Source organism: Scophthalmus maximus, chromosome 20 (assembly GCF_022379125.1).
Source record: "Scophthalmus maximus strain ysfricsl-2021 chromosome 20, ASM2237912v1, whole genome shotgun sequence".
NCBI classification, from domain to species: domain Eukaryota; kingdom Metazoa; phylum Chordata; class Actinopteri; order Pleuronectiformes; family Scophthalmidae; genus Scophthalmus; species Scophthalmus maximus.
In genome coordinates, this window is record NC_061534.1 from 5,521,559 (window position 1) to 5,547,500 (window position 25,942).

General features: G+C 46.7%; 1 protein-coding gene and 1 long non-coding RNA gene across 5 annotated transcripts in view; one reads left to right on the plus strand and one right to left on the minus strand.

The window, feature by feature from the left end:
• Window positions 1-4,944: 4,944 nt before the first annotated feature.
• Window positions 4,945-25,942, plus strand: part of LOC118284725 (A-kinase anchor protein 2) — a 73,322-nt gene continuing 52,324 nt past the window's right edge. The window contains exons 1-3 of one of the 4 annotated variants that reach the window (XM_047329358.1): window positions 4,945-5,202; window positions 12,737-12,788; window positions 23,061-23,141. In XM_047329358.1, coding sequence (XP_047185314.1) covers window positions 12,738-12,788; window positions 23,061-23,141 — 132 coding nt within the window. In that variant the 5' untranslated portion in view covers window positions 4,945-5,202; window position 12,737. The remainder of the gene's footprint in view (window positions 5,203-12,736; window positions 12,789-23,060; window positions 23,142-25,942) is intronic. The other 3 variants (XM_035607715.2, XM_035607716.2, XM_035607718.2) reach the window with 3 other exon arrangements.
• Window positions 20,719-25,942, minus strand: part of LOC118284731 — a 5,536-nt gene continuing 312 nt past the window's right edge. The window contains exons 1-2 of the long non-coding RNA XR_004784940.2: window positions 24,444-25,942; window positions 20,719-24,305 (exon numbers count right to left, since the gene is read on the minus strand). The exon at window positions 24,444-25,942 is cut by the window's right edge and continues 312 nt beyond it. This is a non-coding gene — a long non-coding RNA (uncharacterized LOC118284731). The remainder of the gene's footprint in view (window positions 24,306-24,443) is intronic.

The following is a 25,942-nucleotide window of genomic DNA, read 5'->3' on the forward strand; positions in this document are numbered from 1 at the left end:
AACGTTTGATTGTATCGCTACTGTATCACCTACTACAGAAGGTGGAACTTCATACATCACTTCAAAGTACTGTGGCGATGCGACGGAAGATGTATAACAGAACATAATTATCGTGTAGATCTATATTTCCACGGATCAATACGGCTTAGTTTTGATCCTATACTCCAGTGTTCGTGGTTTTCACCTTTTTACATCAGTCCGTCAGATTTTTGGATTACATAAAAACAGTCTGACCTCTTGAAATCCATTAAGCCGTTTTTAAAAACTGTCAGACGTGCTCAGATTATGAACATCGAACCTTAAATACACAAGGGAAGGTTAAACATGCACACATAAACTCTGCCACCTCGATGTCACATGCTGTCCCTTTTTTCAGCCTCTGACTGTCACTAACCTTTCCCTCGATTTACATTTTGACGTCAGGCTCGTGTCGCTGCCCGGTGCTTAAAGTCGCAGTAAAAAAATCACTTTCTGCTGTAGCTGCTGCTCAACCGCAGCCGGAGAAAGAGAATGATATTCTCTCGTTCAATTTTTCATTCGTTTTAATAACTTTTGGCCATGACAAGAAGGATGTGATCGTCCTTTATCATTGCCCAAACCCTCCCAAGGATGTTAATGAATTGTTTATCACCTCCGTTGTGGCAAACACACATTTGCCTAAGCGGTCACACACACACACACACACACACACACACACACACACACACTCCTTGTGGGCCGCATCAAAGTCTGGTATCTGTTTGTGCTAACTAGCTTTGTTCAGGAGTGTAAATATGTATTTTCTTTAGTGACCTGATGTTCATTTGTAGGGATATATATATATATATATATATATATATATATATAAAAATATATATAAATATATATATATATATATATATATAAATGTAAGCATGCACTTCATAAATGTGCGTATTACAGTAAAAGTAGTAGAATTCGTATTTTCTCTGTGACTGAATCTGTCTGGCTGCAGCTGAGTGTGCTGAATATGCAAAACTGGTAATTAATACTCTTTTACATGCAGTTTATTTTAAAATTTCTTTAACCTTTTCTTTCATACCTATTGATAAAATATTTTTAATTAAGTATAGATAATAAAAGAACACAGATTGCACCTTTAAAGGAGCAGAAATAATACTGGATTGTCTCAGGGCTGTGATGGAGATGATGATCGATATCAGTAATGCAAATATTAATGGTCAAAGCACCAAGACATAGATTTTTCTCTGATTTATGATGATGTACACTTATGGTGTACATCATCATATGGTTATGGTGATGGTTATGGTTATACTGTAAGGTATTTCAATCAATGTATGCCAATAAAAAAGTAGTATGTCATAATTAAACTGTGTAAGCGTAGTATTTTTAAAAGAAAATCTGATTTTGTGTTATGTATTTCAAAACATTCTAACATTCAAAGCCTTAATGTCCCCGTGTAAGAAGATGTGCTGTATTAACACAATCTGCAGCTCTTCTGAAGTGGGTCAGAGTAAATCCCATATGTGGATCCTGTGGTACTGCTATCTCATCTGAGCTGACAGAATTTCTGGATCAACAACCAAAACCCACTGGAGCAGAAAACGTCTTCCACTCGCTCTGTGTCTACTTTTATAAGTGTGTGCGTGTGCATGTGTGTGTGTGTGTGTGTGTGTGTGTGTATGTGTGTGTGTGTGTGTGTACGTGCAGGAATCTGACTTGGCAGCTCTAAAGACACAGAGCAGCCTGCACGACTGTACATCTGTTGACGTGAACGTAATAAGAGCTTATACTTTGCACGATATCCACCAAACAGTAAAATATCACAATCTGTGCAACCAGACACACATTCAATGAACAAATCGTTAGAATGTACTTGGTTGATTGAAAGTTGTGAGCAACATTACGGTTAAATGAGATTGATATTTTGGGGATTATTTTGTTATTCATATTACAATTTTTCTTTACATTACAATGGCATTATGTCCCTCTCCTTTCATCATCCTCTGGCGATTCAGTGCTTCCTCCCCTAGCATCCTGTTTTCTTATTTAGATAAGCATAGTTATTGTATTAGTGAGGGTATAAACTTCAAATGACTCAAAATTGCAGTGATCCAAATGCCTTAAATAAAGAAGAAATGTATAAATTACCAATCAACTGCACTTTAAAATCTGACTGGCAAGCGCCCTCTACTGGATGTCCTCAGCCAGTGCAGGTACAGGGACAGTTTGTGTGTTATTATCCCTGTTCATATCTGGTACCGTTGACACTGAATACATTGGTAAAATAAGACACATGACATTACATTCGTTTGCAATCACACTCAAAATACGTTTATAGACATACATACTGGTTAATTGTTTTCGGAAGTTGCCAGTCAGACATCTTCAAGTGGGGTCATTAAGCCACAAGATGGCAGTGTAGTCAAGTATGCTCAAAAAGACAATTGATCAGGATAACATGAAGTGCAAATTGAAAAGTTTGAGGCCCGATAAGCTAAAACATCTTTCAATGGTATTGACATCTAATATTTTAGAAAATGCATAATATCAAATCTTTCCAGTTTCATAAAGGTTAAGACATTTTTAATTTTTTGGGGGGGGGGATTTATACTTTTAGGGAGGGGATTGATCGATTAATCAGTAATGTTTTTATTTTTTAATAATAGAACACATGTGAAATCGTTTATCCATATCTGTGATCGAAGACACACAGCAACACCCGACCTGCAGGCTGAGAGCGAAGGGCGAGCGAGGGAGTGCAGAGGGCACCAGCTGCGTGTGTGATGCCCATGTAAGGTCACTACCTAAACCTGAGGAGCAGCTCCGGAATAACTGGCATACCTCGCAATATGATAACCATGGGCCCAACATGACCTGTCAGCAAAGGAGAGAGAGAGAGAGAGAGAGAGAGAGAGAGAGATAAGTTAAGAAGAAAAAGTGTCAACATCTAAATGTGTGGCGGCCAGGAATGTGCAACGTCTTAGCACTTCAAGAGATGTGACCTTCACTTTCCTCTTTTGAATCACATGTTTTCTTTCTTCACAGCTGGTACAAAACAACAACAACTGTGAAATTTAGCTTCATACTTTGGCAACGCTGGGCCATCACGTAAAAAAAAAGGTTTGCCCTATCCAACTCATTTGGCTCCCTTTATTTCTTAAACTATGGAAATTCTGCTGGAAATCCGCAGCTCCTCTGAAATTCCCCCCCCCCCCCCCATTTGTCTTTCATCTTTTCACCCGCTCGGCACATCTCTTCTGTAAAAGTTTATGCTTCCAAATAAAAAAATAATGCGTTAGATTACTCTATAAACAATGGACGCATAAATATTTAGAGATCAACTAATGTCTGTATGGAGAAACACAGGAGGGGAGCATAAGAGGGAAAGAGTGGAGACCAGCGGGAAAAGAGAGGGAGGAAAAGAAGGAAGGAAAAAGGACAGAGGGCATTCAGAGGCTTGGATGAACAAAACCAAAAAAACCAAATGAGCTTTGACAACAGGAAGAGAGAAAATAAATCGGAGGAAAGAGAGCAAAAGTGTTTCAAGAGGGCAGAAAGAGGCACTCTTACAAAAAAACAGAGGAGAGGAAGACGGTAAGAAGGGAGGGAGGCATCGTTGCGGGCAAACGGATGGATGGAAGAAGAGGTCTTGCTTTCTCTCTGCCCTCCAGTCACCGCTGCTGAGTACTAGGCCCAATAAAACGACTGCCGAGCTCCTTGTTTGGATAAACATCCGAGGAAACGTCCCCAGACACTTAACACTCCTTCTCACAGTAGCAACTGGATTCTCGTCTCCTTGTCTTATCTCACATGCCGGTGGACTGGTATGTGTCCAAGGAGCTGATTTGGGAACAGGTGAGCAGGAGGGCGTCGGCAGGGATCAGGTGGCTGGAAATGTGGGAAGGGGTGGGGGTCCCTGGGTGCGGCGGGGTCAGAAGTGACAAGACGTTTAGTGAAAACGGCAAAGGCAGAGAATGAATGAGTACCGGCTCAAACCGCAGCGAGGAATGTATCACTGTGGATGATTGAGGGATGCGTCATCATTGTCTATGAATCAGTATATTTGATTAGAGTCACTGATGTCCTCTTTTGCCGTGCTGTCATGCAAAGCCATGGTGCAATGTCACAAAGTGATTACAAGAAGAGGAATAGGAAGAAGAAGGAGGACAGGACACACTTTTATATCTACGGAACTTAAATAATACATTTGAGCTACCGTGAGACATCTGACGTTGCTTTACAAAACACGTGGGAGTAAAACAACAAAACAAAACAAAAAAGAAAAATAACATGAAAGAAAAGAATCAGAAATAACACTACAGAGACAAAAAATTCCAAAAAAAGACCACAGAGACACAACCAAGAAGAGATGAAAAATGATCTGACAAGGACACAAACTTTCAGTTTTGTGGGTTGTGTATAAAAACAGGCTTGGGTGGGCCTCTTACGTGTCTGTGCTCAGGGGCCTATTCTCTCCTAGTGAAGCGTGGCTCTGGAAGGTGGAGGGGTTTTTCCGAGTGTCCTCTCTGCCTCTTTAAATGGATCCCTTCCCTTCTCTCAGAGGGGAAGGCTTGTTCTCAGGGTAGCAGCCTGAGTGTGGCAGATTGGCCTCTCCTTTCATTATACTGTATCTCCCCTCGGGCTCTCTCTCTCTCTCTCTGCTGCCTTCTTTCCCATCCTCTGCTCTCTATCCCGCTCTCTCATCCTCACATATCTCATCATCCTTCCCTCTCTCATCACTGGCTTTCTCACTACTCATTCTCTCTGTGCAAACCCTGCACATCTAAAATATAAATACCAAGCTCTCTCTCTCTCCCTCTCTCTCTCTTTCTCTCTCTCTCGCTCACACACACACACACACACACACACACACACACACACGCTTACACCCATCCCCTCCTGCTGGCAGAGCAGGGTGATGCCGCAGGAGCGGCGGCAGCATCTACTCTGACACATCCTGGCGGGACGAAGACACAGCGAACATTGCAAGGCGAAAGAAGAGGGAGGAGGAGGAGAAGCTCGGGAGGAGGGCAGAGGAGGAGGGAGGAGAGGAGGACAGAGAGAGAAGAGGAGGGAACGAGCCTGTCCAAAGGACACCGTAGGACGGGACGAGGAGCGGAGGACGAGGACGAGGAGAGGGGAAGGAGAGCAGAGGCGCCGGGTGTTGCAGCCATGTCAGACACACCTCTGCAGGGGAACGGCACAGCCACTGCGCCGTAAGTAAGCTTTGCCATATCTTTTATTTCTATCTACCTTTGCCTCCATCTGTCCACTCCTCGCCTGCTGCATCCCTCCACCTCTCTCCTCTCCATCTGACAGGCTGGGTTGTCATGGGAACCGGAGCTCCGTCATGGTGAGGCTGCTGCTCAGTCATGACTGGAGAGGAGACACGCGGTACACCATGTACACTCCTCCCTCTCCTCTCTCCTCTCTCCTCTCTTTTCTGTGCCTGTGTGTGTGTGTGTGTGTGTGTGTGTGTGTGTGTGTGTATGTAATGTAACATGTTTCAGCATAGTCAATGAGAAGACTGCAGCAGACTTGGTCCAGCTTCTGCAGCTGTACAGTATGTTAGCACAGTCCGCCATGCTGCAGACTCCTTCTTCCTCTGGGTGTGTGTGTGTGTGTGTGTGTGTGTGTGTGTGTGTCCCATGCAAAGATAGAAAGATAATGAGCACAAAACTCACTCGAAAACCCTTTTATTTCTGGTATTTTCAAATGGACTTGAAAACGTATATAAAAACGCGGCAAAGACAAGTATCAAGAGAAGCATCGGGAATGGGTTGAGAGTCGAGTCACATACTGGAAGCTGTTTGGGGGAAAAAAAAGGAGCTTGCTGATAAAATGCCAACTGATGCTGCTTTCCCACAAGACATAGAGAATCCACCGCATCAGCAGACTTTTCAAAAATCCATCTGACCCCCCCCCCCCCCCAGAGATGGAGGCAATTTCCGCTGCGTAAAAGAAACAAAGAATAAGAAGAGATAAAGGAAGAAATATCAGATCAGGTGTCAGCTAGTGAGTCTGTCGCTTTAAGAGAGAGTTGCATTGTGGGTTGTCCTTAGCCTTTATATTGCTAAGCCAAGGGGCGTTCACCTTTCCACCTGCGCGAGTCAGTTTGGACCCACGGTGTCTCGCGCGGTTCGCTGACTCTGGGAGAATGGAAACAAGTGGTAAGTGGTTCATTGACTATTGTCTGCTCGGAAAAAACAACGTGTGGTCACACAGTCAGGTGTCAATGAATGTGATAGAGAGGGAAAAAAACTGCGGGGGAAAACGTTGCCGTGGTCTGAAAGAAAGTGGTCTGACGGGAAAAGTGCGGTTCGTGCTCTTTTAAAGTGTTTTCAGACAATGTGGCAAACTTCAACCGGAGCCATCGGCTGTGAGGACCAATCAATACACTTGATGGAGGAATCTTGGGCAAACCTTCACAGTCGCTCGTATTAAAATGGAGCTGCTAAAAAAGTCAGGAGCTCTGGGAAATAAGAATCCAAAAAGCTGCATGCACAATTGAATTGATTCTAACTGTGCGATATATTGCATAGTGACATGCTCTTTTTAACTGTAATACATGTCGTGCACCCGCTCAGATGGGCACACCTGATGTCATTTACATTGTACAATATACAGTGACAATTACGGCTTTCCGTTCTGCCCCACGCTTTCATCCTTTTCCCGAGAAGCTTTCAGAATCACGTTTGTTGCGCCGGTGTGCAGCTGTCGGCCGCGTGTGCATGAACCGACGGTGGTGACCGCGATACTGAGGTAGTAAGAACAGGTGAGTGGGAGTAGCGCTCTGTTATTCAGGCCTCTGTAGGCGTTTACGTGTTTTACTGTGTACCGGAGCCACTCATGGTTAAATTCATAATAATCATTCTACAGTGTTTAAACGCTCAGAAGGGAAACTGTACATCTCATCTTTGCTGATGTGAGGGATGCACACGTGCGGCTTCTGCAGTGAACGTCCTTGTGCAGTGATCACGCATCATGCGCGTCCTTGTTTTTACATCTAAAACCAACTGGATGTCGCAGATCAGTCGGACGCCGAGCAGCTACGTGGTTTGAGTGACGGACAACACGGTGGACTGCAGCTGGACGTCAGGCTGAGAGTCTCAATCGGCCGTCGACAGGCAGTTTGAGTGACAAGTCGGAGTGATTTTTTTCTTTTCTCCTCCGCCCCCCCCCCCCCCCCCCCCCCCCCCTTTGCAGAGCCGCACCCATGAGGCGGAGAAGGTGCAGTGAGGCGTGAAGCTCCGGTGCATCAATAGTTAATGGCGTCATGGGGAGAATGGAGACGGTGTGGTTTTCTATCATGTCCCTTCTTTTTCCCTTCGCTCTTGTGCCCCCCCCCCAGCTAGTTTTTAATCTCCACGTGCACACCGCGCCCTGGCCGGGGTTGTCCACTGATTCAGCAGAAAGGACGAGGTACAGCAGTGTCCGTGGACAGACGGCCCATTCTCCGCCGCAGTTTGTTACACGCTCCGGTCTTGAAGGGACGAGATGCTCACAGCGATGGGATGAATGACTAATGTCCAGTTTTGCAGGGTGGAAACCCAGCAAGAGCATCGAGTTATAATTCAATATTTTTCATTGTAAGGATTTTGTCCTTATGGAAATCTGACGATCCTTCACTTGCTCTTCAGTGGATCAGCCCTTCCCTCACAGCAGAGCGCCGCTTTGTTTTCCCTCAAATGATCAATGTCACAAAAAGCAGTTTTTTGTTGTTCTCGATTTCTCGAGAGTTAGAACTAGCAGAATATACACTGTCAAATCTGTACACAAGGGGAGATGTGGCGACCACAAAGAGCAGAAGTGGTGATAATCAGAGTGGGCCGAGACATCTGCTTCTCATCTATGGATCTCGAGATAAAAATGATTAAATGTGACTTGGGTAAGCGAAGTCTTATAAATGTATGTGCAGTTACATACCGTACAGTATACATATGGACATGCATGTGATCTCTTCTAAAAAAAGACAACAACAATTGATATATACTTCCATACAGTAACTGGTTCAATGAGCTGTTCTATATTGTTTATATGGTTCTGGACAGAACGAGAGGGTCGTCTTGCATCTACATGATGTTGCCATCGAGTTTGAGTGTTTCACAAGAAAAGCGCGTCTCGTTCACTGTTATGCGTTTAGTTGTCATGAAGTTCTTCGCAGTGATGGAAATTCTTCACAGTTTACCATCCACTTTGAAAGTTCTCAGTTCCTCTAGTCTTCACAGTGAATTCACTCTAAAACTGAAAATGGCTTTGTGTCGCCGTAATAGACGGCAATGATGAAATGAAGAAACCTCACAAAAATGAAGCAGAGCGGATCAGATGAGCAGTGACAGGGAGGAGGAGGAGGGCGGTGGAAAGAAAAACTGAGGTTTTATATTTTTTATCAGGGTTAATTTAAAGTGTGTGTGTGTGTGTGTGTGTGTGTGTGTGTGTGACACACAAACACAACTCAACCTCCCTCAGTGATGTATAAGATATGAATGAGATGAAGGTCTGGCTGTCGGTCAGTCAGAAATAAGTCTGTTTGGGTTGATTTTCCTCTGCCCCTAGTCTCTCTCTTTCTCTGTCACACACACACACACACACACTCACACACACACACACACAGTCTGCAGAGTATGAGTGGCTCCAACGTAGCGGATTTTGTTATTTCAGGCAGAATTTAATTGTTGGGGTATTAAGTTCATTTAAAGCAGGCAAAAGAGATGGCCGCATTGACATGGCATAAAACACACACACACACACACGCACACACACACACTGGCACGCACAAATGCTAATGCACACTTACGCTTTGTCCATATTTGTCCATTCTCTCTGCCTCCTACTCACTCTTTGCATGTTGTTGTATTTGTGTGTGTGCGCGTGTGTGTGTGTGCGTGTGTGTGCGTGTGTGTGTGCGTGTGTTTTCCTACCTCTGGTTCCACATCTGGAGGCCATTACCTCTGGGCTGGGATGTGTGGGAGGCGGGGCTGGGCTGGCTGTGCAGTGAGGTCATCGTGTCGTCGTGGCGATGCAGAGGAACAATGATGCTGTTGTCTCCAACGACAACCAGCCGACGTAGCCGACGCCAGAATTAAGCGGTCGGGGTGGTCAAGATAGGGAGAGAGCGGGGCGGTTGGAAGGATATGAAATTGAAAAATTGTTCTAAAAGAAGCAGAATAGCATTCAAAAGATAAAGGTTTTTAATGCGCGAGCAGCAACAGAATCATGTAAATCCCATCAGCGAGGGCAGATGTAAGTCTTGGACTGGCTGTAAAGTCGCACAGCTGCAGAGTTGGGCCTGGTTTCATGAGCTATTTGTTACCAAAACTCCAAACAGGTCATGGTCATGTGCCCACATTAAAGCCGCGGCAGTATCTTTTAATGAGACAGTGCAGTTTTTTATTCTAGTATCTTGAGGGTGAACCGTGTGTAAGTATCTTAAAATAGTGCCAACAGAATGTAACAACAACAACAACAACAACAACACAGTTAGCAGATTATACTGACGGTAACAACTAATTCCGTACAAACGGAAAAAAACACAAAGTCCTGTATTTTGTCTTGCACCCATCCATATGTGAAGTTTATTGGTTTACACTTACGTCACCTTTCTTCCTCCTTTGTCTCCCATCGCGTCCGCCGCGGCCCCTGGAGGGTCTTTGTCCCTTGTCCAAGTCACGGGTACTTTGGCTGAAAAGCCTGATGCTGCCTAACGCCGCCCCGAGAGGCTGGCTCACAATAAAGCAGGTAGCCCACAGTGGATTGATTTTAGAGCTTTTGGCTAAAAAACAACAACTGCCAACCGCATCTGGAAAAGTGGCTCGAGCCGTGAGGGTGAGGCAAAAAACGGTGAACTTGTGGGCCATAAAACCATAAAACCAATATAATTGTATTTGCCTAAACACTCTGTAAGCTGAGAGGAATCTGCAAGGAAAATTACGAAGACACAGTACGGTGATTCTCAGTGGGTTTGACTTACACCATGCACATTGTACACAACTGTCAGCAATAACTCATATCTTGAAGTAACATCACAAAACTGTTTGACAGGTGGTGTTTTCTTAGTGCTCGTTGCAAACTTTTCATTTTAAAACTGCTATTGTAGAAATAGGGATAAGGAAAAAGATTCAATAAGTGAAAACAGATTTGGGAAATTCTATTTTAAACGTTTCTTTATTACTTAATGTACTCTTGTAAAAAGAAAAACTGAAGAGGGACAATATATATTTTGACCTTTTGTCATGCTCAAAATACTGTCACGCTCGCGGTGCAGCGGAAATAAAAATGTCATCGCTCTTTAATCAACGTGTCTGAACGAGTCTCGTCTTTGTGCATTATCTTTGCGGCATTATGTGGTGTGGCTGGACCGCTACGAGCTCCGTGATGGCTCTTAACATTCAAAGTCCCGGAGAATTTTGAATGTTTCAAAAGTTCACATGCAAATATGGAAACTACAGCCGAGGGAAGAATGCAAGTCACTTTTGATTTAGTCCTGCAGCTGCTTTACAGGACAGATACTCGGCAGCTGCACTTATTTATTGTGCACTTTCTGTTGTGTCATTTTGTGTGTGTGTGCGTGTGTGTGTGTGTGTGCGTGTGTGTGTGTTACATGCTTCTGTATTCCCTAAAGAGTTGGGCAGGACTGCTGCTGCCGTTTCTCCTTATAAGGATGTCTGCTTATCGAAGGAGGGATGGAGAAGAAAGAAAAAAAAAAGGAAAGAAGGGGAGGACAGGCAGGAATTGAGGAAGAGGAGGAAAAGAAAGCGAGAGATAGAAGTAGGAGGGACAGGTGGAGCGGAGGTGAGGAGAAATGTCGGGGCGTGGAAAAGGAGGATGAGGAGAAGGATTAAAGGACTTGAGGAAGAGTAGGAAAGAAGGGGTTGAAGGAGAAATGAACCTGGGGGAAAGGAGGTATGGGAGGAGAGAGAGGGGTGAGATGGACAGAAGATAGAACACCTAAAGAGGGATGCAGGGTAGAAACGCACGATGGGAGGGAGGCATGAAAGAGAGAACAAGAACATACCGTATGGAGGGAGAAAGAAAGAAAGGAGGGAGGAGAGGAGCAAATGGAGGGAAAGAAAGAGGGATGTGAGGAAAAAAAGATTGGGAGAGACTGAAAGAGAGGAGGACAATAGGGAAGTGATGAAAAGGAGAGTGAGAGAGGAGAGAGAAGGAGAAGAATGGATGGATGAAACCAGGGTGAACCTAGAAAGTAAAAAAAAAACAAAAAACTAGGACACAGGTAACAGTGACCCATTTACTCAAAGATGTGTGTGTGTTTGTGTGTATATGAGTGTGTGTACTGTAGTACGTGGGCAGTTTGTGTTTGTAAAGAAACACAAACACAATTCATCTTCATCTTTTTATTCCTCTCCTGTTCCTTCTAAGGCCAGAAACACCAGAAATGAGAGCGAACAGGATAGTGTGTGTCTGGTGTGTGTGTGTGGTGTGTGTGTGTGTGTGTGGTGTGTGTGTGTGGTGTGTGTGTGTGTGTGTGTGTGTGTGTGTGTGTGTGTGTATGTGTGTGTGTGTGGGCACCATCGCCGCCTGCGGTCTCAGAGACTTTCATTGAAAGATGGTTTATCTTTAAATGCTCATAACGCACTCTGTGCAGATTTTGGCACTTTGGTTTTGCGAGAGACGAACATTTCGCGGCCCCCTACCACGAGAAAGTGTGTCTGTTTGGAGCTGGCGGCCCACTGGCGGCATGTGATTGGCAGGTAGCAGCCAAAATAACACACATAGTCACAGCAATATTATAGTCACATGGGCGGAGGCTGGACCCTGGGAGGTGAGAACAGACAGTAGCCCGCATTAAAATCCCCATGATTAGATACGTTTTCAGGTGTCAAAGTATCATTTTCACTTACTACTTAAGATGATTTGCTGTCAAAGACGGGTTGTTTGTTTTTTTAACATCCCTTGTGCCTGAAGCTCATTCTGTGTCTCGGACTTTTGCATAACTTGTGTGACTGTGTTAACCCACTGATTTATCTCTGTATTCAATAAGAGTATTAAAAAAAAGAGGAATAAGAAGTTAAGTTATGGGACAGAAGACAAAAGTCAGTGCAATAACAATGAATTGAAATTTCCCCATCGTCTCATCTCTTCTGCGGAAGCTTGCAAATATGACAAATTCGGCGTACGCTTCCCTTTTCCTTACTTCTGCTGTTTCAACTCTTCCTCATTTATGTCCTCTTCTTCTCTGTGCCTCTCTTCTCTCACTCACGCGCACACGCCACCTCCATGCCATCGCTCCTCTCTTCTCCCTCCCTCCCTCTCTCTCTCTCTCAGCTGCTCCTCCCAGCTGTTTAATCACACATGGCTCATGCCTGAAGAAGAGAGGGAGGGAGGGAGGGAGGGAGGGAGGGAAAGAAGGAGGGGACAAATGGGAGGAGAGGCGGGGAGCGCAGGAGAAAGAGTGGGTGATAGAGAGAGAGAGAGAGAGAGAGAGAATGTGAGCAGTGAGTGCGAGGCACATGTGCCAGTGAATGAAAGATCTTCTGCTCCCTCTCGTCTCCCCTCTCTCTGGTTGGATTACTGAGGAGGGACCTCGTCTGGATACTCGTCCTCTTCTCCTTCTGCACCTCTTCGCTCCCTCCAGAAACTCTTTCTCCCCCTCTCTGTCTCTCACCGAGGGGACTCGGGGGCCCACTGCTTTTTCCCTGATCTCACCTCTCGTTCTCTCCTTTCACCCCCCCCCCCCCCCACCCCCCCCACCCCACCCCCACCCCTCTCCCCCCTCCCCTGCCTCCCGCTCCAGGATGTCGTGTGAGGAGGCTCAGCTCCACAAAGAGAGGCTGCTGGCCTTGGCGGTAAGTCAGCGTGTTCCTCCGTTCACCTTTTCCTTCTTGACCCCTCTTGTCTGTCTGTTTGTTTTGTCTGGAAAGCACGAGGGTCTCTCGGGGCCGCCCCCCCCCCCCCCCCCCCCCCCCCCGTCTCGCCATGACTTCATCTCTCTCTGTCAACATCTCGCCCAACGGGACGCTACTGCCCGGCACCTCAGAGAGTTCCTGCTGCTCTCTGCCTGTAGTCGCTTCATTCACTCGTGTTCCATTCACATGAATTGCAAAAACTGCAGGGCGGGGAAACGGTGTCTGCATCCCAGAGTTTGTTTGACACAATGAAGTCGCGCGACGCAAACACACCGTGACCCCCGTCCTGAAATCTGAATGCGAAGGTTCAGTGGTCTGTGACGTGCTGTTCGATGATTGTCCCGAAGCCTAAAAATAAACTTTACAACACGTGAAGTTTTTGAACCTTCTGGTTTTCCTATCTATTTTTAAACCGGACGTAGAATTGGAGAGTTTGTCCACTGTGCGCCCACCAACACCAGCTGTCAATCACGCTGTACCCATGCTACCGGTGCTCTATCTTCTGTTTTACTCTAAAGGGAAACCGTCATTTATGAAATGAACATCGTGCCGCAGTGCAGAAGACTTGAAACTAGAGGTCGCGACCATAAACTCCTCAGTAAAAAGGTTAACTGACGTTATAAATCAAGGGAGAAGCAGTTTCTCGTAGACTTCTATAGAAACAACCAGTGGAGTCGCCCTCTGCTGGTGACTCCAGAGAATACAGCCTTCAGGCACTTTCCGCAAGCCGGTGGCCGCGTCCATTTTCACGCGCAGTCTGTGACGGACGCTGAACCATAACCATCGCAACTGGCATCCCGGTGTCCAGTGTGTGCTTGTGTTTAACTATTAGTCATCTGCTTCAGCTTCTGTGGCGGGAGGTTAATGACAGCCGACGTAACCGAAGCTAAAATAAACAAACTGGGATGTGCTCCGCTCCCGCGCCGAGCCTCCACTGCTGCTGCATTTGTCTCGCTGTTCATGTCGGCTTTCATCGTCTTCCACGACTCTTTCGGTTTTTTTCTCAGAGGAAGGTTGGTGGAAAATCAGTTCTGGGTTTTTTTTTCTGTGTTTCTTTTTGACCAGATCAAGTTTTTGTTTTTTTCTCTTTTGCCGCTTTCCAACGTAGGAAGATCTCCGCCCCGCGAGGTTGTCTTGTTCAGTGTTTTCGATCCTCGACATTGTGTTTCATGATCAGGGGAGGGCATCTGTTGAAGTGTTTGGCTCGCTCGCGCTGATACGACTTCAGAGCAACAGTGAGACCAGGGTTCACTGCCTGCGACTAAATTTGGCGCCAGCGAGGAACCACAGCATACCACACACACACACACACACACACACACACTCAGCGTTCAACACACAGGAGGCACAGGAACACACACACACACACACACACACACACACACACACACACACACTCAGCGTTCAACACACAGGAGGCACAGGAACACACACGCACACACACACTCAGCGTTCAACACACAGGAGGCACAGGAACACACACACACACACACACACACACACACACACACTCAGCGTTCAACACACAGGAGGCACAGGAACACGCACACACACACACACACACACACACACACACACACAGCCGCACACACACACACACACGCACACACACACACTCAGCGTTCAACACACAGGAGGCACAGGAACACACACACACACACGCGCACACACACTCAGCGTTCAACACACAGGAGGCACAGGAACACACACACACGCATTCATACATACAAGTGGAGGGAGCAGCGGCAGCAGATGGAGAAACTATTTTGGCCACGTTAAAACATGGCAGCCGTACCAGGCCGCGCGAACTTCAGCCAGCGAGGCACTTAAGCAAAGAGAGCGGGCGAAAAGTTCTCATGACGGGAGAACCGCGAGGAACCAGCATTGCGCTTCCTTGCATCATTCTGGCGCGTGTTTTATTGGGCAAAACACCATCAAATGGCTGATTATTTCATCACGTAAGCGGGTGCTGGTCCCAGGGGCCAAGAAAAAGCGATGTGCTTCATTGGGCAAACGCTGCGGGAACACGACAAAGGGACGCTCTGTGTCGTCGCCCACTTCCATCCTGAAGCGCTTCTGTAAGTACAGGGTGCGATGAGGTCGGGGCGTTAAATCGGAGCGCATCGTAGGGGCCTCTTGTGTCTCCGCGCAAATGAGCGTTATATCAACGACAATAAGAGCACTAACAGCTTCCAAGCCCCAGGGTTACTATTACACTAATAGAACACTAACGACCCTCTGAGGCAGCGCAGCAGCCTCCTGTAAGCCGCGCACGCACACACACACACACACACACACACGCACACACACACACACACAGCCGAGCAATGTTGGGTCCATGTGTAAATACAGACGCTGCTCAAAGTTTCCCAGAGCATTTTCCGGGGCAAAGGGGAAGGACTCATTTCGCAGCAACCTCGTCATAATGTAGTGGAAGCGTTTTAGTAATGTGTCGGGGATTTCACAAAACCCAAAACACTGAAACTGAAACCTAAATCTTCTAGCTTTTGCAATGACCATAAACTGAGTCACTGCACACACACGCACACTCACATTGACACAGTGTCTCCGGTCTGCAGCTGACACGCTAATGAGCCCATCAATAATTGACAGTCTGAGCTTTCATTGTCATCACCGTCGCTGTCCGGCTTCGTCAGTGCTTCGGCGGATCAGGAGCCAAAATTGGAAGCTTCCTCCAAAATCAGAGCCAAGTGTTCAAGCAGTCACTCCTCTTCATCTGAGCCGCCTGAACACACACACACACACACACACACACACGCACGCACAGCTCTCCTCAGCCCGACACTGATATTGACTAACTTGTACTGTTATATGGATTTAAAGATTTGGGTTCTCCGCCAGGTTCCATCTGCGGAGACACACCTAAAAGTCACCGGCGGGGACCCGCAGTCATTACAATGTTCGTTTGGCGCAGACACAGGTCTGTGTGGCTCATGAATAAAGCATGGCGCTAATGGCTGTGATTCACCAACCCCCTCTTGTTTCTTTTTCTTATTTAAGCTTGAGTAGTGGAGTGAGGAATGACAGAATTTGACTCAGGGCAATATCTACTATTGTTAGAACCACATCACAAAATGATGACTCATTCAAAGTTTTAAGCGTGAATATGTACAGCCCAATAAATAAAATAAAATATCTTCAATCTTGGGGGGGAAATCACGATTTTATTACATCGCTTTTTCTGTACACATGCAAAAAGATGAAAAACATGATTGAAAAATGTATATTCTTACACCAGAACAACTATTCCTCTCGCGAATTATCATCCATATCACATTTTTGTGGGGTAAAGAAAAGTTCTGATGGACTGAATAGAAATAATACCTGAGTAGCATCTTTCCAACTTTCTCACCTTAATTTCATCCTGCTCAGATGGCTCTCTTTCTAACTTGAATCTAAGTTGGTGCAGTGCAAACAAAGAAAATAAGTGTAATCATTGGCCAGCGTTCGGATCCAAGAGCTGATCAGTCCGTTGGCTAATTTCTCTGCCACATACACAAACAGACGAAGATTCCCACAGTCTGATAGCGATTACGGCCTGTCAGCCGCCAGCGGCGCGGCTTTCCGTCTGTCTAATTGGCCAGATTAGGGTTACAGTTGTGAGGTCATGCTGTTAAATCCAGACCTGTAATTGGTATATTATTAACATGTGATTATAGCAGTCGGATGGAGCACAGCCTGGTGAGGGTTCCCCCTCAAAAAACTGATTACGTGTGTGTGTGTCTGTGTGTGTGTGTGTGCATATTCATGTGGCTGCGTGTCCGAGTGTTTTCGTCAATGCGTGTGTGTGTGTGTGTGTGTTTGTGTGTGTTCACCAAAAGCTCCGCATGTGGTTTTTCAAGATCAGCCAATGAATGGCTAGTGCGTCATCTTTCTACTTAGCTGTTGCCTGTGTGGTCTGTCGACCGCAAGTGGCGAGGCAAAATACATATACAAAAGTGTGTGTGTGTGTGTGTGTGTGTGTGTGCTCATTCACTGACTTCTCGGCAGTGTCTGTGATATGTTTACACAGATGACCTCAGCCCTTTGCACTCTTAGCGGCCCCCCCAAAACACACACACACACACACGCAGTGTTTTAATTTTGTTTGTTATACACCAAAATACTTAACTAAATTCCATGTATGTGAAAACCTACTTGGCAATAAACACGATTCTGATGTTGAATGAGGAACGGATGGCTGCCGGCTCTTGGAACCAAACAGAAACTGTCAAGGATCTGAGGGTTGCTGTTTTGTTTTCTTCTGATATTTCATTGCAAAAAGATCCCCCTCGAGCTCAAAGTCTAAATCTCTGTGCCTGTTGTCTCTCGCACGACTTTTTGGAAGTTATTAAAAACTCTGCATGAGTCTAGTCATGAATTATTCAACGTCCCGAATTCAAACCACTTCTCTGAATGAGCTCTGCGAAGTGATCTGTGCAAGTCTCAGCAATCGTCCCGGCGGCCGGACAGTCTTCTGGATTCACTTTGTGAGGTCCGACGCAGGGGAGTGAGTGGGGCGGGGGCGGGGGGGGGGGGGGGGGCGGGGGGGGGGGGGGGGGGGGGGGGGGGGGGGGGGGGTGCTACAGCTAGACCTTGGCAGATGCTGAGATTTGTGACTGGGGCATGCAGTGGAGGGCCGGGGTAATGGTCTTCGTCCGGAGAGGTAAATAGTGTGGGGGGCTGGGCCGCCTGCAGTCGTGTGCAGTTTGAGCCTGTGAAGTTTTCTTTCTCCGCGTTGACTGAGTGGCACATCGGCAGCATTTCACCCCTTAAAGACAATATGGAAAATGGTCATTAGCTTCAAAGTCAAGTGTCTCATCCCAGCTTCAGATTACTAATAACAACTGTAGTCTGTGATCGCTATTTGTTTTTTTTCAAACATTTGCAATATTTCTTGTTGCTTTTACTTGTGATTTTTCCACTGCAATGTCAGAATCATGGGGCTCACGTTATGATCGTTTTAAACAGCTCACACATTTCGACTGTCCTGAGGCGAAGAAGCCGCTCTTAGTTTCCAAGTGCGTCATTTTGACACAGATTAACCTCTGACCTTTTGTCATTTGCAGCAATTTTATCTTGAAGGGGAGCCGATCGTCGCTCTGCCATATTTGCTGTCATCGTGTTACGATGTCAGATGTTCATAATAAACGTGGCCCAGAGTTTCAAATTACGGGCTAAACGTATGTTATAGTGATCCCTGTGAGAAAAAAAGAGCAGGCGCGCTCCAACATGTATGGAGTTGCTGTTTTCAGTCATTTATGTTTTAGTTATTCAGTTATACAGTTTGCTCTGGGGGGGGGGGGGGGGGGGGGTTAGGATTAGCATTGTTTGACCAGTCAGAGAGAAGTTGGCGTCCGATGTGGCCTCTCAATTAGGCCTGAGCTAATATCGCCGCGGCATTACAGGCAATTTGAGATAAATAAGGAGCCTTTTCTTTTCTAAAACCATAAATCACCAGAGCCACTCAGGTGGAGTCCCAGAATAAACTGAGCATAATAGGCCCCCTTTAACTATGTAAGGCTGATTATCTAAAGTGTTGAAAACTGTAGTAAAGTTTGTGTTGCAGCCAGAATCTTTGCAGGACATTGTTAGCAGCCGCTGTCGCTTATTTGCCCACGAGGAGACACATCGTACCAACACATGGCTTTTGTTCTGAGTTGAGGCTTAACACAACTTTCCAAAAGGCGACCTTTTCTCACCTGTCAGCCATCTTTTTTTTTTGTTTCGTTCATTTAGATGAGTCTTGTTTTGGAGTCGCAGCTGTCGGTTTATGATAAGTCAGTGCATGTTAGGGTGCTATTGTCTGATTGCTCAACAGGCCCTCCTGGCTACGTGTCTATTAGTTTTTTTAGAATTCGGCCGAGTGGGTGTTGCCGGCTCCGGACAGAGCAGATTGGATCCTGCAGAGAGGGGCGGCAGTGGATAGGTGTCTCCGGGAGGATCGGCTTTATGGACTGCGGCGGTTTACGGTGGCCGGGGGCGGAGGAGGGGAGTGGGCTCCGTGGGGGCAAAGTCATTTTGAGGAGGAAGGGGGTGTGTGGTTTGATGGGAAGTAGGGGGGTCTGAGGCACGCCAGGCATTACATGCCGTCTAAAATTAGCAGCAGCTGTCCCGGACCTACTGGACATTCTGTCGTGTGTGTGTGTGTGTGTGTGTGTGTGTGCGTGTGCGCGCATATGCTTCTGGTCGTAAGCGGGGGTTGAGGTGAACGGAGACAAGAGACAGGAGAGGTTGGAATGCAGCTCCAGTGGGCGCTGCTGTTTTTTGTAATTATTTTGGACATAGGTTGGAGCTTGATGGGATAGTTAGAAACGCACAGTGACGGGGAGACGAAATACTGACGAGGGCAGAGAGACTGACGTGCAGCAAAGGTCGTTTTAGCAGCTGTAGCTATGAATGCGACAGAATCTTTGTCCTGTCCAATGACGGATTCATTCTGCTTCGATTACAGCAGTGCATGAGTTGCGTGTTGTCCCCCCGAAGCGCTGTTAGAAATCACACCCTGTTTTGCTTTGTCTCGCCATGCAAATGCAGAAAAATTCACACTTGTGTCTCTCCTCGAGACGGACCTGGTGAGTAAAGTCACCACCTGCCGTTATCGCGTGACAACGGCCATGCAAGACATTTCAGCTATGTGCTAAATTTGCATTTGCCGACACCACCACCGCGTACAGAGTCACCAGGTCGGCGTTCATGGACACCCGTTTAACCAAGGACCGATACTTTAACATTGTCTGGAGAGAGCATCGCTATTTATGTTATGTACAACAAACAGACGGAGCCTGCAGGAGTTAAACTGCGATGTTGTAATGATTCTTTTCAATCTCAATCCACAAATTACTATTATTTTAAGTCCAAAGTAACATTTTGGGCTATTTATCCAAACAATCCCAAACTCGAATCTTTACAAAATTATCTAAAACAGATTTTTTTACCGCCGCAGAATCAAGCCCATGACATTTAGAACCCGCAGGCCCAATTTCGGTGTCTGTTCTCTGAGCGTTCCGGCGCCGCCCCGCTCGCCGAACGGAAGACGATCCGCGCCGCGAGACGTCTCCGCTGGGCGTGTCGACACATGACCGAAGAATGTGACCCCCCCCCCCCCCCCCCGATCCGTCGCCCACTCCTGGTCACGGACCTCAGCGTCGGCGGAACTTTAGTTCTATCGGAGTGACATCACGGCTTTGCCACGTTATAATCCGGTTTGTGTGACCTCATGCTGGGCGTCTGGTGATTTGTGTCGTCAGTGGTGCGGGACGATGTTTGGCAGGCGTGCTCGTAGTCCGACTCATTTTTCTAAATGAAAAGCTGCCGAGTCAGTCAGAGTCAAAAAGTTTTTTTTAAATTTTCTGTATATTTTCGCTCATTTAACTTCTTAAAAACGAATATACTTTTAAGATGTGGCATCTGATCGGTTCATAGGTTCACGCACTCGCCGGTGCCAGCGATATCAGAGGAATTTCCGATACTGGCATCGAATCAGATGAAGTAAATTGTGTCCCATCCCCTTCTGCCAAAACCCTTATGATGATAAATCATTCAATTCTGCCCAGTCCATGTGACTCAGCCTATGAGGTGAAACAAACCAACAACGACCGAGCAAAAGAGTCTCCACTGGGGGCTCAGCGATATTAAATAGCAAAAGACAAAATTCTGCGTTATTTACTGTAGTATGGGGCAAAGCGATGCCCAGCTCTGCACAAGAGCTTGAGCAGAAAGCCAAGTGGGGCCAAACGCTCGAGTGAGCCAGAAGTGGGGGAAGTCGTGAGTGTCTCACAAAGAATGTCGACATATTCTCCTGAGGAGGAGGAGGAGGAGGAGGATTTGTTCTCATAGGAGGAGAATACAGAGGACAGAGCATCGAGGATTCATGTCATCCATTTTTATTTTAGTCATCAAACAAACAAACAAGGCACAGACGGCGACATGCCCTCCGGCTAATGAATCTTATGTTTTGATTTGCGAACCTAGTCACTAATCCGGTGCTCTCTCATAGGAACTCCGTGACCTCTGGAGGCTAAACAGGAGAAAGACTCTTGGCACCGACCGGCCGGTGATCTAATGTTTTGGTCCGGTGATTGAGTCATGATGAGTTGAAAACTCTGCTCAGACAATGCACGTTCATGTGTTTATGCCAACTTGTTGCTACTGCTAAGAGTTGATTAATGCCAGGACATCACACACACACACACACACACACACACACACAAACGCACACACACACACTTTATTCTCCTCTTTATTCTCCTCTGAGGCAGGATTGTACAACTCTAAAGAGAGTTTTAATCATAATAATCGTCCATCTCTCTACACTTGAGAGATAAAGTCAAATTTGATGAAAAGTATCACAAGGGTTTTCTGTAAAGACAAACACACAGACGTCCCTGTGTGTTTGTCTGGGCAGTGCGTCGCAGAAGAGCCAGAGCAAAGAATACCAGAGTACACACTTTGCGCTGCCTCATGGAGTGAATGAGGAGCCTGTGTTATTGGAGTAGTGTAATTTGCCACAGATCTATATTGTCAGTCTGAAATAGGCCTGTAGGACACAAAGATTATCAATTATTAAATTTAGCAAGCGGCACTGTGATTGGAGCAGCAGAGCATTGTGGGAATGACCCTCCACTCTACACATTTTATTTCTGGAGTGTGAGTGAAACCAAACGGCAAACGGTTAAAACACACTTTGAGGAATAAGCTTCTGTCCGTGTACTGTACATGTACAGTATCTCTGTGCAGTCAGGGAATCTCAAACACAGACGCACACACACACACACACACACACAACTTATCTGTGTGTACATAGGACATATTTGTGCCTGTGAGGGTATTTACCTTTGTGTGTGTGTGTGTGTGTGTGTGTGTGTGTTTCGACCTTTCCTCGACCACATGTCCGCAACGCTCCCTGACATCTGGTGACCATACCCCTCTGGCTCGCTGACTGTACTTCACAAGCTATGGGAACTGCCGCTGTGTAGGAGGCTGATTCAGTGTGTTTGCATATGTGTGTGTGTGTGTAACAGAGAGAGAGGGATGACCCCAGGTCTGGTGCAGATGTTTCCACAGCCCGTGCGCAGCTTTGTGACGTGTTCCCGACTTATACGGACGCGTTGTTTTTACTCTGTTGAAGTTCATAAGAATCTTTTTTGGGGGGTTTGCGTGTAACGCCTGCTTGCATGTGGATTGACAACACAATTGCATTCACACTTGTATTAAATGTGGTCACAACGTGACCCCGACTTAACTCCTTCAACCTAAACCTGATTTTTCTAATCTCCACCATTTTATTAATTTCCATTTTCATAACATTCCATTCAGTTCACCTCCGTTCTTTTCTCTTCTGCTGCTCTACGTTCCATATATGTTCCCCTTGGTCTCTTCTGCGTCACCCTTCACACAGCCCTCTGTCCCTCCAACATGTATTCACATTTTTTGGGGGTTTTCCCCGACGGTTGTATATTTAGCAAACAGGAAATGTCCCAGAAATCCCTCGTTCTGCTCCCACTGAGCGAAGGGAGCGAGGGAGAGAGACAGATGGAGCCACATGCACATCTCATGCCCTTGAGCCCCAAATAGTGTTGTCCTGGGATCCGCTTTGTTTATATTCCCTCGTATTTTTTTGTCAGAGTATATTCGACGACTGCGACTCCACGTCGCCTTCTCTCTTGGTTTGGTGCATGTCGTCCGATTCGAAACCCGCCCGCCGCCGGGGCCTCCCGAACATCGGCCTCATTCATCCTCAACATGAAGTCACAGATTGTTCGAGCTCAAGTTCGACCTCAATCTCATTTAGAGGCTTCAAGGGCCTAATCCCTCCTCTTTCGATAGCCTGTAGACCCTAACCGCTCTCAAACCTCAATAAGCCCTGACCTCTGACCCCTCTAATACTTCACTTCCTTCCTGCATGCACCCGTGGATCATGTCTCTCCAAAGTGAGGAGTTGAGTAGTACGGTACAGGGACAGTGTAGTGGGGATTTGGTGTTGCACCAATTAAAGAAATTGTGAAACCTGCCCTGCAGAAGTTGTCCACAGGATGCATTCGTGGATCATCACGCTCGTCTTATTGTCAGCTAGATTTTCTTCCTCTGTGCCGTTTGATAAAAATAAAAAAAACTACTGACAGCATCAATGAGGAACAATTAAAACTTGTAGATTTCAAACGACCTGTTCTCAACAGATGATTGACTGTTATAACTTCTGTTGTCTTCCAGGAGAAGCGAAAGCGGCAAACGGAGATCGAAGACAAAAGAGGCCAGCTCGATGACCTGGTGCTACAGCTACAACACCTCAAGGTTGGTTGGCTTGCTTGTTTGTGTGTGTGTGTGTGCGCGCGTGTTAGTATAATATATGATGACAACTTGCAATCCTGAATTGGGTTTTTGATTAGTAGAAGAGAAGTCCGTATACTGCGGGGCAAATTTAAAATCATAACAATATTCTGTATGCAGCGCAAAGAAATCACAGTTCAACCAGAGGAGCGTGCTGGCGCGCAGCCGTCCCTGAACCCTGACCTCTCTGTGGAGTGTCACCAATAGGGGGCCATCAAAAACAAATATTGTTTTTTAAGTTATGGCATGTAAGTGTCCTTTTTATTTCTGGCTCTTCCCAGCAGTCGACAAGGCAGAGAGGAACAACGCTGTGAACCAGCCTGCTCTCTGCTCTCTGCTCTCTCTCTCTCACGCTGTTTAACAGACTTTCCATTTCCTGTTGAGCTCTGACACACAACCGCTCTTAAAGGGAAGGTGTGTCAGGTCTGCGCTGTTGATAAGAAACGGAAACTTTCACCATGTATTTTGGAAAGCAGGTATTCTGCTGGGTAAGGTCATTTTGGCCCCGAAATCGTCCTCGCGGTGTTTTTTACGACGGGCCCGGACTCGGGTCAACGCCTCCATTCACTCGGAGCCACGCTGAACCAGGGCTCCTTATCAAATCTCTGGGCCCCCAGTCTCCATTTCCTCTCCCAGGCCACCCCGCGTCTCTGGAGACCAGACTACAAAGCCCGCTTCATGCCGCTTGGCCGTGTGGCACTCGGAGGCAATGGCCATTAAATGGGTCTGTGTGACCAGACGCTGATTACATCTCCGCTTCAAGCCTGCCGCTGTTGTGTGCAAACAAAAATCCAACAGAGCGGCGCGCCGGCTCTGGCGATCAGAAGAAGCTTGATCTCGTCAGATGGAGCGGAGCAGCAAGACGTTTCGGATTTCACACTTTCTCTGAGGGGCATGGAAACTACACAGACGGGCGGGGGGAAAAAAGCGGACACCCTCACATCTTGAATGTGCACAACTGGAGGAGCAGGGCCTGTCAGACGTTTACTTATGGTGGATTGATAAAAAAATAAAATAAAAAAAGCTGGTTGCATCATCTCCTGACCCCGGTCCAGCAGGGGGCCGTTGTCGTAGTTTATTCACCATCGCTCACACTTCATTTGCTGTCATCACCCTTCTACCAGCCATCTGTCCATAAAGGCATAAAATGGAATAATGTTACTGGACTGTATTGGATGAATTATTATCAGCTTGTAACAGAGATTCAAAAAACCCCCCAAAAAACAGACGTTTGTGTGTATGAAAATGCGTCGTGCCAATACTCACTTGCTACTTCTCCCGGCTTCCCCGTTGACTTCTGCAATGCCACGCTGATGGAAGAAAAAAATAACACAGGCTCGTGGCGCAAGTGTAGCGTCAGCGTAGCCGGCTGAAATGTCAGCAGTTCATGCCGTGCGTAATGTTTCATGATTATTACTTTCCATGCTGAGTGACCCAGAAATCAAAAACAGACTCCAGCAGGAGGGAAGAAACGGAGCGGTGCATTCCAGACACACACAAAGACGTGTATAAAAGAGGAAAGTTTCGAGGTCGCGAATGAGGATTTCATTTTGGACAGTTGGGCTAAAGTGACCCGTCAGGCTTCGGTGGGATCACGTCTTGGAGTTTGGCGCCGTGACTTCAGAACTCTGGACTCAAAGACTGAGATCAAACCCAGGTGCGACGGTCGCGCGTCCGCTGTAACCGCCATTGATAGTCGCGCCGCGCTGAGCACGAACGCTTTAATGGCCAAACGCGCGCCGTGTGCACATGGCTCTAATCAGCGTTTCCCCTTTTTGTCGATATTTTCCATAGGTGGGTGTTAAGAGCTGGAAGACAGCGGTGTGCAGGAAATCCAGAACTGCTCAGTCAAAGATTTGTTCGTGCCAAATGTGTTTAAGGGCTTTAATTAGAGAGTGGAATGTATTTTTATTGCAAAATATCAAAACTGGCTGCCGTGGTGTAATGGCCGCCCGCTGCGCCGCTTCTCCTCCCACCGGGCGTCGGTGCTGCATTTGGGGGCAGCAGGAATTCTTTTTCAGACAATTTCTCTCAGCGGGCAAAAAAAGTGCAACTCGTACAGTGAGCTCATGGACTGTGAATTAACTATGTGTAAATTGTGTACGTAGAGATTGGAATTGATCTTTTTCTTTTAGCCTTCTGGAAATATGATGAGGAAATTCAAGCCTTTAACGCTGGCAGAAAGGTCGGCGCGTTAGCAGAACGTGTTCTGAGGAGATGTCACGTGGCGTATCAGTGCTGCAAATGTGTAGGGTGTCTGTCTCTGGTGTGTCTCCGCCTGACAGGACTGGTCACGAGCGTTTTCTAGAAGTTTGCGCGGGAGGTCGAGGGACCAATCTTTCACTAGTTGAAGGGTTCAAGAACCCTGTACATGAATTACCGACGTCTGAAAGCCGCTCGGTTACTCTGAGCCCGCAATTTGTCGACCGATTTGTTTTCCCCCGTTCGGGCAACACTTCCAAATTCGATCTTCAAGTCTACGTTTACTCGCTTGGCTTTTTCCCGTGCTCGCCTGGCGGCGATCATTAAGAGGATCTGTTCATGCGTGTTTGGATTGGAGGGTTTTTTCGTGGAAAGACAGAAAACAAGCCAGACGTTTGCCAAAGGGAAAACTCTTAACAGCTCTGGCGGGGCCGCACACCGGGAATCGCTGAGATCTGGATGTTAAGACGGAATGGACTTACCTGTCAGCCAGAAACTGACTCAAGTGATTGAACACACTTGCAGCATGCATATGTGTATAGAAGCAGCATGATGGGACAAAG